Genomic DNA, 13584 nt, shown 5'->3' on the forward strand with positions numbered 1-13584 from the left:
TTTAACACCTTCTTGAACAATGTTCATCAGCTTGCACGTCACACGCAGGATAAAGCATTGTGCTGCGAAGCACATTATATCTGAATACAAGGGAAACCGTTTTTTTTCTTCTGAATTATTAAAAATAGATAGACCACCACAGCTACTTGTAATGTATTTCTCCCAGTCTAATTGTGTTTCCAACCGTGCACTAGCTGCACCACATGCAAATATCAAATAATAACTGACTTTTATATTTTGTCTTTTTTATTGTCTGTCAATTGTACTCTCTGTTGTCTGAATGCATCTATGCAATCTAATTCAGTTGTGTCCCAAATCAATAATTCACGCATACTTGTCTTGAATAGTCACTGTCATTATACCAAATGATTGTGTTTTGAAATACTGTACAGTATGTGTGCAATAACCAATGGTAATACTTTGACAGTAGCTTGACACGTATGCCTTGTTTTGCCAATACAGATCATTCTACAGTTTGGGCCAAGGCTTGTGGCTGCCAGTCAGCAAGAGCTTTGTTGTGCCTCCAGTGGAACTGTCAATCAACCCCATTGCCAGCTGTAAGACAGACGTGCTGGTTACTGAAGATCCAGGGGAGGTCAGGTCAGTCTGACTCAGCTCCACACTCCACCTGTGTTGAAAGAAAAACTGTGCACAGCAGTCTCCTTTCTGCCTGTTCCATATAACACAAAGTCCCACAATGCATTCACACATATAGTACATACCGTATTCATACATACATACAAACAGGTTCTCAACAAATACACTAAGTGTTCATGGAGTTCTACACCTGGCTCTACATTGTACACGTCTACATTGGTTGACACAGAAAAACGTAATGAAACGTGTATAAGCCAAAATAAATGTTGACTTGACTTCATTTTAAGCTGTTTCAATGACGCTTATGTGAGGTTGATGCTGCAATTCTGACGTTTGCACAATAGTTTTTTACATATTAAATGTTCACATGACTATATAAAACGCATATAGGAATGTCACAGTGCTACTTTCATCGTTTTTTTTTGTTTTTTTGTCATGGCGGCTTTCTAAATACTTTTATTATTAGGACAACTGGCAGTAATCACTGTAAAAATGTGAGCTTCTTACTGTAGGCAACTGATAGTTGGTTCAAGCAATACAGGATAGCTTTAAAGATAAGCATATTGTTAATATTCTTTTTTTTAAAGCAACAAAAACAAAAAAAGCAAAAAGAAGAATCCTAAAGGTGCGAAACACTGCCATTGACGCCGGCGGTGGTTGACGCGAGAAACAGGAGTGGCTCGCCGCTTGATCATATTGGGTCATATACTGTATGCCTGATGCCGTGTCTGAGATCAGACCCCTCACAACAGTGCACTGTGTGCCTGACGGTACAACAACAACATGGTTCAGCTGTGCCAAAAGACATATGTAGGTACACTGTGTAACCATGAAGACGCACCCCGCTCGCAAACACACACAAATGATCAGCAAGTCAGCAACATACAAACACACAACAACAGCATTGTGTGCTCAGCGGCACCATGCAAAATGCTTGACGACGATTCGCGAGTTGCCGCCTGTCTACATTGACTTTGTTAGTAATCTTGACGCTTGTCAGTGTGCAGTGTGTTCATACCTTTACATTCCTCAACAAAAGAAATTAAGGCAAAATGCCCATTGAACATTTAAACAGGTCAATAAAAAAGGAAGTCGCAGAATTGAAAGGAACAAAGTGTCAAGGTAAGGCAGTTGTATGAAAACTTTGAGCTTTGCTCATATGGGATCGGAAAAGCAGGATGTGTCCGTCGACTCCAAACAGGAAACCAGTGTCAAAAAGACTGTGGATTTGGCAAACCCACTGTGCAACACATACTAATCCAACCAGACAGTAGACTCTGGCAAGAATAAAAAAATCTCAAGACATGTCAGAGCAACAGCTGCAGGTAAAAACAATCACCCATCTATGGAGCCCAACTGACAATAGCATAGGAAGTGCTATTGCATTCGGAAACCAATGTTGCACTTGTCACATAATACTAAGGTAAAGAAAGGACACAGTGGTGACACAGGAGTATACTATATGTTGGTGGATCATTGCAACCCAAAACATTGCCACTGATGGACTGTATTTTGACATATGTTGCACCACAGTTGTACTGCACTGCAACCAAATTTCTCCTTAATTTTCAACCACTTACCTCGCACGCAAAATATTTTCAGAATGAGAGAGAATCCCATTCTTAAGGCTTCGTGAACATTTCTCAACTTGAACCCTTACCACCATTTTCTCTCAAAGCTGCATACTGTCCCTTCTACTCTTCTCATCGTACACTAATTTACACATATAATACACACATTTTTGATCAATGTGTATTTACTTCTTGCTTCCTGCCAATTGTGAATCTACTCCTTTTAAAGTAAAGCTACGTGTACACATTTTAATTTACATTTTCTCATATCTATGTTGTTCTGTTTCCTTATTTGTGTCTATGTTGGGTGTCTTGTGTTTATGTTTATTGGCTGGACCAACATACCAAGGAAAGTCCCTCGCACGTTTGTGTAAATGTACCTTACAAGAAATGTAATTCTGATACTGAAAACAACACAAACATGTCAAGGTATAAGAAGTAAGAAAGAACAATGGCATAACAAGAAAGGTTTTTTTGTTAAATATGTTGGGAATAGTTAGGAGAGTGTGAATGGTAACGTGGGAAAGGAAAACAGGTCTCCCTTGCAAAAGAGTCTTCGGTCTCAATGGGATATACCTGTATAAATAAAGGTTAAGGAAGGAAAGGAGCAGAATTGGTTAAAGTTATGAATATTATTCATAGGGGAGAGTGGCCTAAGTTGTGCCACTTTGTACTCAAAGTGACTTTAAAGTGAGGCCTTGACAGTAAAGTATCCAACTCAAGTATATACATATACAGTATTTCAGGGTGTTGTGCATCCCTGGCAATAACAACTTTGGATCTGGAATAAACTGTTGAAGAAATATAGCTTTCGGGAAAAAAAGTTGTCTTGTGGCACAACTTGCCCCCGGTGTGGTGTAAGTTGTGCCATTGGAGAAAATACCATGGGGTAAATTGTGCCATTGATGTATATCTCATAAACTGTAATGAAAGACAAATCCATTAGACAATCACTTATTTAAGGTTTATTTAAAGGAAATACAGTAAATATTTTACAAAGATTGAAGGTACATTTTCTTAAACAAGGCCTAGCAGATCTAGGTGGTTTTGCCTGCAAAGCTAGCAATGACAAAGTCACCATCATCTTCTTTCTGGCCATCTGAACTCTTGTCAGTGGTGTCGTTAAGTGGAATGGAGATGTCAGTCTCTTTTGAGCTACTGTAGACAATCACTTTATTTTGGTGACCAGCGTATACAGCCATGCCAATGGCACAACTCTCAGAAATGTACTTTGCACTAGCTGCTCCGCCCTTGTAGAACCAACTGCCACCTGGCATATGCGATTCCCTTTCCATTTCTGCCTTTAAATCATGGCTAAAAACCCATCTGTAAACCCTGGTTTTTCCTCCCCATTAACTATCTTACCTCTGCACTACTATCTTTGTTCATATGTGGATGCCTGGGCTTTATGTATTTTATTTTGGTTATTGTTATTGTACCTTAATTTTTTACCTACTGAATGCACTATGTAAAGCACTTTGGACAGTGCAAACTGTTATAAATGTGCTTTTATAAATACATTTTACTTACACTCAACAAACATATAAACGCAACACTTTTGTTTTTGCTCCCATTTTTCATGAGATGGACTTAAAGATATAAAATTCATTCCAGATACACAATATTACCATTTATCTCAAACATTGTTCACAAATCTGTCTAAATGTGTGATAGTGAGCACTTCTGCTTTGCTGAGATAATCCATCCCACCTCACAGGTGTGCCACATCAAGATGCTGATCTGACATCATGATTAGTGCACAGGTGTGCCTTAGACTGTCCACAATAAAAGGCCACCCTGAAATGTGCAGTTTTGTCTCACAGCAAAATGCCACAGATGCCACAAGCATTGAGGGAGCGTGCACTTGGCATGCTGACAGCAGGAATGTCAACCAGATCTGTTGCTCGTGCATTGAATGTTCATTTATCCACCATAAGCCGTCTCCAAAGGTGTTTCAGAGAATATGGCAGTACATCCAACCGGCCTCACAACCGCAGACCACGTGTAACCACATCAGCCCAGGACCTCCACATCCAGCAGGTTCACCTCCAAGATCGTCTGAGACCAGCCACTGAGACAGCTGCTGAAACAATTGGTTTGCATAACCAAACAATTTCTGCACAAACTGTCAGAAACCGTCTCAGGGAAGCTCAACTGCATGCTCGTTGTCCTCATCGGGGTCTTGACCTGACTCCAGCTCGTCGCCGTAACAGACTTGAGTGGGCAAATGCTCACATTCGATGGCGTCTGGCACATTGGAGAGGTGTTCTCTTAACGGATGAATCTCGGTTTACATTGTTCAGGGCAGATGGCAGACAGCGTGGGTGGCGTCGTGTGGGTGAGCGCTTTGCTGATGTCAATGTTGTGGATCGAGTGGCCCATGGTGGTGGTGGGGTTATGGTATGGGCAGGCATCTGTTATGGACGAAGAACACATGTGCATTTTATTGATGGCATTTTGAATGCACAGAGATACCTTGATGAGATCCTGAGGCCCATTGTTGTGCCATACATCCATGAACATCACCTCACGTTTCAGCAAGATAATGCACGGCCCCATGTTGCAAGGATCTGTACACAATTCCTGGAAGCTGAAAATGTCCCAGTTATTGCATGGCCAGCATACTCACCGGACATGTCACCCATTGAGCATGTTTGGGATGTGCTTGACCGGCGTATACGACAGCGTGCACCACTTCCCACTAATATCCAGCAACTTCGCACAGCCATTGAAGAGGAGTGGACCAACATTCCACAGGCCACAATTGACAATCTGATAAACTCTATGCGAAGAAGATGTGTTGCACTGCATGAGGCAAATGGTGGTCACACCAGATACTGACTGGTTCTGAGTCCCCAGACCCCCAATAAAGCAAACAAATGCAGAGTGGACTTTTATTGTGGACAGTCTAAGGCACACCTGTGCACTAATCATGATGTCAGATCAGCATCTTGATGTGGCACACCTGTGAGGTGGGATGGATTATCTCAGCAAAGCAGAAGTGCTCACTATCACACATTTAGACAGATTTGTGAACAATGTTTGAGAGAAATGGTAATATTGTGTATCTGGAATGAATTTTAGATCTTTAAGTCCATCTCATAAAAAATGGGAGCAAAAACAAAAGTGTTGCGTTTATATTTTTGTTGAGTGTACTTACTTACTTATAACTCACCTAGGCCCTCTGGCACAAATCACCCCATCCCCAGAATTTTGGATAATACGCATGATGCAGCAGTTTAGGGCTGACATTGTGCTAACTATATAGACACAAAGTGTAGTATACTAAAGCACTAAAATATGTGTCAAATGTTTTCAAACGTGTCTATAATTGTTCAGACAGTAATCAAAAAACCTTGATTATGGAAATTTTACTTTGAAAGGCAAAAAACTGTTTTTTTAGCTTAAATGTGCTTATATCTTATTCCATGTCTCCCTTCTTTACAGGATGAGTTTAATGGATGGCTCTTCTTAAATATGTGGTCACATTTCCAATTTCTTCTATAGTTTTCTAGAAACAAGGGGTGGCACAACAAGCCCACCGGCACAACTTAGGCCACTCTCCCCTATTAGACAACTACGTATGAAATAATTAAATTAATACCTACATAGCACCACCCTGAAATCGGAGAACAATAACCCAACTGAAACGGTCTCAAAATAAAATGTGTATCATAAATTCCTGTTGTCACAATGTTGATGCATCCTCCGGCAAATTTTCCACAAATGCCCCCGAGCACAGAACTCCCAAGGCGATTGTACACATCTGCTTATTCTGACGTAAACAGAATAATAGCACAATTAGTTGGCTAAGGTGTGTGACTCACTTGATGATGGTGGGCTTAGAAAGGAGGACACAATTTAGAGCAACAACAGTTTATAGCGATGCATCTGCTACCTGTCAAACCACAGTAGATGAGAGCATTTCTGTCTGAATAAGGAAAGATTAAATAGTCTGTATTAGGCTTGGTGTTGAAGTGATTAATTCAAAGCAATTAGTTATTTTGCATATTTAGTTTTTCTCAACTATCACTCAAGAGCCGCCTCCATTGTGTGGGGAACATACCTCGCAGGGTAACACTTCAGCAGAGAGCAAAGAAGCCTTTGTTTACTTGGCACCAGAGGTGCCCCCATTTGGGTTACGGCAAGTTAAGCCATTTATCAGTGGAAGGGTGTCATGAAAGTGGCCCGCAGTGTCTGCTGTTGTCACATACTGAAGTTCTTTTTTTAGAATGCACTTGACTACCTCAATGTATGAGTGACTATTTTAAATAGCATTATTAAGTTCAAGTGAGATATTATATCTGACAATTTATGGCAGCATGACATATCACATATTACCAATTGGAATAGATGGAAAACTATGCCATCTTTCTTTTATGCAAATGTGAGTTGAGGTGCCGATAGATTAAATAACTTCATAATTGGAAATAAATAAGACCTAGGAGGAGGAAATACACATTGTACTGATCAAATGCCCTCTTCAGTTGGAATAACGAGTTAATGCCCTGTGTTTTGTTAATGATTGGTTCCTGCAACATATGAGGAACCTCTCAGATTGTCATGAATAATGCAAATAACTCATTATCCAAAGCATTTTTGTGGAACAATGTCCTTTGGGACCTTACTTTTTTTCGTCTTTTTTTTAACAATTATTTTCATTGATGCAGTCGTGATAGACGTGTTGATGGGAAAGTGCTGTACATGTACTGTGGTTTGAGTATTCAAAATATTGCATCCCTGTTTCAATTCTGCTCATCAGAACCCAGAGGAATTGATTATATTCAAAACAAGATAAGTGATTGTCAGGGTAAGTGTCAGCTTAACTAAACTCAGCTTCATCCTGACAATGTGTTCTCTTTCTATAAACCTCTAAGAACCTGATGGGTGAATGATTGGGCTTTTACTTTAGCTTGTTTTAGAATTACACACTCAGTATGTTTAGATCTTTACATTATTAGGTATGTGACATATTGTCAAAAGAAATACCCTATATTTTTACCAGCCTACAACATTTCACCAAAATGACAAGCCAACACATTTATTTCCCAGTTTCTTGTAGTTGTAAACTGACATTTATTTACATAGTGGAGATAAACATATTGTTATATAATATAGTTGTGGTACTTAAAGCAATGAAAAATGACTTGTGGTTATTCTCGGGAAAGGTTCCCAGACCTTGCTTCAGGTGTTTTCAATGAGAACTATTTTGAAATTATATCACTTCTTTCTTTTCTTTTTTTGTGACATTATTCTGCAGCTATTGAATCACAGCATGTACATTGATTTGCATGTATTTCCCATCAAAATTAGGCTCCCTAACTGTACATGTTACTCTTTAAATTCCTAGACTTAAAATGAATGATGGTTTAGGATACAACATTTAAAATAGTGGTGGGAACCTTTGGTGTGTCCATCATGATTGGCTTAAACCAGCATTGCCCTGCTCCACATGGGTGAGTGTAAAGAGCTTATCAGAGGGTAGTTTGGAATAGCGCTACTTACTCTCTTGACATTTGGTATTAACTTGCTTGACTTAAAGGTACCTCTAAAAGAATCATTAAAATGCTGCCTAATTTAAAGCACCAGCGATTATAAAGCCGTTAATATCTCAAATAGTTCCTACCCTTTTTTTCATTTAAACTACTTTACCTGTATAGTCTGTGACATTTATTGCCAGACACTGTACAGGAAGATCCATTCCCCAGTGAATGTCCATATTATTCTGTAAGGCGTTTTGAAATACAGGAAATACAAAAGGGAAATAATAAGTCATACTCATAAAAGCTGTGAGTGTCTGCTTTTCCAGTGTTCAGCACTTTGCTCTGGTTTATTATGCTTTTAGGAAGGGGGTTATTTAGACATTTAGACACTTAGTACATTCTCTACATACCGTATTTGAAATCCTGCTTTATTCATTTGTTGTGTAGCTGGTAAATGCAAGGCAATTAAGCAAACTACTCACAACCAAAGTAAATGCCTGTGCAGAATGCAAAGCATAACATGTGTTGCACTGTTTTGCTGTGTGCAGTGCTTTTTAGTCTCGTGAACTGATCAATATCTGCGTCTGTGTTTGAATACAGGCTGAGCCTCTTTTGCAGTCTTGGTAAGGCTGAGAAACAAGGAGTTGTATGCTGTACCTTCAAGCCATTATTGAGCTTACCTTGCACTAATACAATATAACACATTTATATATATGTTTCTGTTTACAGATGTAAATAGATAAGTTTAGCTTTGTTTAATGTATACTGTGTATGTCAGACCTTTTCCCAAACCTTTAATTTAATCATATAGTTTTAGGAAATAGTTGTCTGACTCACTGTCTCAGAATAAGTCATTGAAGTTGAACTGTTATGCCTTGCATTTCTGCTGCTTAATTTTCAACCAAAGTACAAAGTGTCAACAAACAGTTCATGAATATCATAGTATGGAACACCTCAGGCACTGTAAACTTTGCTCAAGACTAGCATTTTTAATCAATGGGGAACTGGTAATAACCCTCAGTAGCTGCTGACAACCCACACTGGTGATAAATGACCGTACTCAAGTCAACCATCCAAATGCGCCATTGGCAATAACCAAATGCAACTGACACAAATTGACACTGGGAAAGTACATAAATCCTCTTTCCCTTACTTCAAATCTCTAAATGTCTTCCTAATTTGTATTTACTCAAACCAAATAATTGATGTATCAATATACAGTATATGTTATCACTTAGATTTACCTGCTTTTTCCACCACTGGAGTTTCCTCAGTGAATTACAGCAAGCTTGAAAAATGCACTCTATTCAATGACGAAAGTGCCTGATGAGAGTCAGCATATTTGGGTTTGGGGGGTGGGGGGCTGGAACAAGAGCATTAATCAAGTGCGGGGGCAGACCAATAACAGGCTCAGTAATCATGCTGGAGCAGGGCTCTAACTTTGGGCAGTGTCGCCTGGTCATTCATCATCTGGAAAAGCATGAGGCAGAGAGGGAGATTAATAACAAGTACATTAGTCAGTGTTTAGAAGCAACCGATGTGCTTCTGGGTCAAGCAACAGAGTCCCAGTGCCAAAAGAGATGATCTTGATTAGCTAATGATTTGGAAAAGGGACCATATCAGGAATTCACAAGCTTTCCTCACAGGAAGATTGAATCCCTGGAACAGTGTTTGAAGTTAAAAAGCTACCTTGAAAGTTTTGTTTTACAAACATAGTCTAGTCTTACGATTGGTTCCATGTGCCTCAAAATAATTTAGTTTTGATTTATGATGATAGAATAATTCAAGACTAATAATCACATGTAGAGAACATATGTTATGTAAACTAACTGCAGGCTCTTCACATGCAAACAAATCCATCTTCCCTGAAACTGCATAGTGCACCTTAAAACATAAATAAAACATAAAATATATTTTAGGTTGATGTATGGAATGGGTTGCTTGACCTATATGTATTAAACAGTGAGAATTAAACTTTTCTGAATACTTTCTGCACCACCATGATTTTATATCTTGCTAATTTAAAAAAAGGAAAATAAAAAAAAGCTCTCCATTGGCTTTCTTGAGTTTCTTAAACATTTGTTTTCCCAATTTGCCTCCCGCTAGACTGTCCCGCATCAGTCATCTTGGTATTCATCGTGTTTCCATCTTCAACTCACTATTCCCTTTATCCAGAAAGAGAGACATTTTGCATGCACTCACAGTTGAGGCATCCCATTGTGTTTGTGTCTGCATCACCTTCCCCACCCTCTGTTTTTCTTTTGATTAAAGGAGACATTTGTCAGTGCTTTGAGTGCCTGACAGAAAGAAGTGATGCACAGCATGCCACATGTTGTCTAATTCAGAAAAATGTAGTTGCCAAACAAAGAGAACAAGAATAAGACACAGAAGACTGATATCTAGCCATTTTTGTACACTCTGTTTTAACTTTGCTAAGCAAGGGAGCAACCCAAAATGAGTCACTGAACCCCAGGAGTATTGGGGTCTTAAAAAATCACAAACTAACAAACAAAATGTGGAAACTTAGAAACTACACAGCAGGCCAACACTGATGCTGGCTTCTCTTGCCTTGTCTTTTAAATGGTCTCATACACATATGCACACTGTTTTCTTTAAAACACATGTTGACAGTGCTAGTCATGCTATTCACAATTTAAAAATGCTTATGTGCATACAGTAACTTGACAGTTTGAGTATGACATCATCTTTAATATTCATTAAGATTGATGCTTCCTGCTCATTTTGGAGTGTGGATAGTACATCCCGCAGTCTAGCCGTTTATCATGCTCTATGCTCCCCCTTAATACACAGGGCCCTCCAAAGACAAGTGTGACTTTATCCAGGGTGACCCTCAATGGAGTTTGGGTCCAGTGGATGGGATTAGTTTGAGAAAGGGAAAGTCTTTACAGACCTGCAATACAAACAAATACTATTGGGAAATATCCTTTAGTTTTAGTTTTTGCTACACGATTATAACGTCTAAAGGGAAATTAACTGAAGTGGATAATAGACCCAATCAACAAGAGTATCCTTATTATCGTTGACTCATTTCCTAAATTCAAGAATTATTCAGAAATCACAGCATGCATTAGACGCTTGTTATGTTAGGTTTGTCCCATTTTTTAACATGCATTAAAGCTTCATCAACGTTCAAAATAATTCCGCAAACTTTTTTTAAAAACTTCAATTATTTTTACATTGTGTTCAGCTCCTATGTCTTAGTTAAGGCGTATAGCTTTTGAAGCTGTGGGATCTTCAGGGACCGCTGTGCATGACAGCCTACCAGCCACCACTGCCTAGCAACCATAAACGAGCGCTTATGCGCAAAAATAGTAATAGTTGTTCTCTCTGCATTATGCAGCCACATGATGGTGATCCTCTCATCCTCTGGGAGAAAGTACACCTGTTATGCAGCCAACTGGTGATATGTCAGTTGCCCCACAACAGCCTTGCATGTCTCGGCATGGACAATACCCGAGTAGGAGAGACTCCACCATTTATCAAGGAGTGTGGTTCCAAAGCCCAACTGCATTATGTTGGCACCTCTCAACTCCATGAACAATATCAGGAACCTTCCACAAAAGTTGGATTGAACACCATGATCCAAGGGCAAGCTTTCCTCACAGAGGTCCACATCCATTACATTTGTTCAAATCTTAAACTTTGGTCAGGAGATATTGCAATGGTCTTCACCTTTTTCACCTGCAGGGTCCTCATTGGCTCTGGAACAGTTAACCAGCTTGTATGAAAAAAGGATATCCTCGCACAACCAGACCAAACTACAGCTAATAGTATGGTCTGGAACCAAGCTACTGTATATTTTTTCGAGTGTAGGGGGAAAACTGGGCTGGCCTGTTTTAATTTCTTTAAACCAATCACAATCGTCTTGGGCTCATCCCAGGCAGCCGCAATGTGTCCTTTCAAAATAGTACAATTTGGTGCCGACTATTATAGAAGATGCCGACCAACACCTTTAGTGACGCGTGCACATGTGTGTGCAGCAACATTATGAGCTGGATACTATCAAACTGTATCAAACACACGCACACACTTTCTATTGTCTCCTGTTCTAAACGGAGAATAAACTGTAGGCAACGGCGAGGAAGGGGAAAAGTTTGACACTGTTATCTAGCAGGAGCGCTATACTAGTTGTCGATATCCGGTTAGCCAGACTAGGTCCTGGATTACTTGTTAAGAGCCATTCAGCTCAAATATGCTAGGGATATGTGCTTCCCTTTTTGACATAAAGACAAGCACATTGAATTTGGGCACCAGACTCAAGCAAAAGTGTATCCTGTGCCCTCTCCTGTTTTGAGAGGATTTGAGACTGTCCCGTTCGGTGATGAGTGGGCAGCATTCCACTGATGTTGGTTTCCTGGCTTCATTTGTGTATGTTCTCTGGTGTACATCAGAGAGTTTGTGACATATCAATTTGCCATAATGTAAGACCCATTGCTCATCCACCTGAACTACCTCATGAGGAGACAGAAGCAGTAATGAATGGCATACTTCAAATATCTTGGGATCTAGATAGACCCTATTAGGCTCCTATTACTCTAATACACATTGAGACAGTTGAGGTGGTTCAAGAGTGTACCATGTTATGAATGACCCATCAGTATGGCTCTTATAGAGGTGAAAAACAACAGAAGACCAGACTTTGGGCTGGACCCTGGGTGAGTTAATCCATGTCAGTTTGTAGGCTAATTGTATATACTTGGAGAGTTCCCTTCTAGTAGAAATGCTAACTAAAACCCGGCTGAATACATTAATTAAATACATGAATTTAAGATATCCTGCAGTGACTGTGGTGACTGACCAAAAGGTTAATTTTACAGCCTGTTTGCAAAAGCGTTCATTCACACAAAAAACAGATAAACACTATGTTTAATGAAAATAGCCAAAAGGCAGTTGGTTTGATATTCCCTGGAGTGCACAATAAAAAAAAACTTAATTCTGGAAAATAAATAAAATGCAGTTATCTGGTGTAACAAATGAATTCTTCATTTATATATTTGGCCCTAAGAAATACATGTATCTTCCGAATTCCTTGAGTACAGCAGCGCTGCTCATTTGGCCAGCAGAACTAATAATACACTGCTTGAAAAAAAAGAAACAGTTTGGAGCGTTGCATTAGTGCATTGATCTTGAGTACTGGGAATTACTGGGTGACATCAATACAACTAATGCATGATGGGTCTGCCATAACCATATCACCAGTTTCTATTTGGGAGCATTAAACATGTATTAATCTGTTGAGACATTTTAATGATCCTAAAATGTTCTAGTACTTTCAATCACATCCTCCAATCTAATAGTATGTAGTATTGCCATCTAATAGTATGTTGTGTTTTTTAATTTAAAATTATTCAAATATTGATATTATAAATATTATAATTTCATGCTTCCTTTTGTAGTCAACAATCAATTTTCCATCAACTCTTTAGTTGATTTCATGCATATCCACGTATGAATAACTTCTCAAGTCCAATGGACCGTAGACATAGTTAACTAGGTTGCCATTAATAACAACAAATAACCAGAGGGCTTCTGAAAACTTGATTACAAAAAATAAGAAAAAAGAAAAAAGAACTCCTGACTTCACTAATCAAATAGAAGAATATCTGCATTCTGGACTGATATGATAGGTTACTTTCCTGGGATTACTTGCCTTTTGGTAGACATTTTTGTTTTATATTCAGTGTGTGCGATAGTCAGAATTTGCTATTGGCACAGCAGTGTCTCTGCAAAGGTTTGATTTAGCAAAGGGGGCTGTTCTGAAGTGCTGTCAGTGAGCCATAATGCTTCACCACACACAGAAGACGTGCAAATTATGGGCTGATGTGTCATAAATCTAACATGAATACAAGAAATGTAAAATGTTCAAAACAATGTTTGGATGTTAAACAGATTTCTGGTCATGGACAAAAATT

General features: G+C 39.1%; 1 protein-coding gene across 1 annotated transcript in view; it reads left to right on the top strand.

Annotated features, from left to right (window-relative positions):
* astn2 (astrotactin 2) overlaps positions 1–13584 on the top strand; it is a gene marked incomplete at its 5' end in the record, with an annotated part of 278723 nt that overhangs the window by 159506 nt on the left and 105633 nt on the right. Inside the window, one exon of the mRNA XM_080046601.1 lies at positions 463–600. Coding sequence (XP_079902727.1) covers positions 463–600 — 138 coding nt within the window. The remainder of the gene's footprint in view (positions 1–462; positions 601–13584) is intronic.

This window comes from Ammodytes marinus (genome assembly GCF_949987685.1).
Source record: "Ammodytes marinus genome assembly, chromosome: 18".
Taxonomy (NCBI): Eukaryota; Metazoa; Chordata; class Actinopteri; order Uranoscopiformes; family Ammodytidae; genus Ammodytes; species Ammodytes marinus.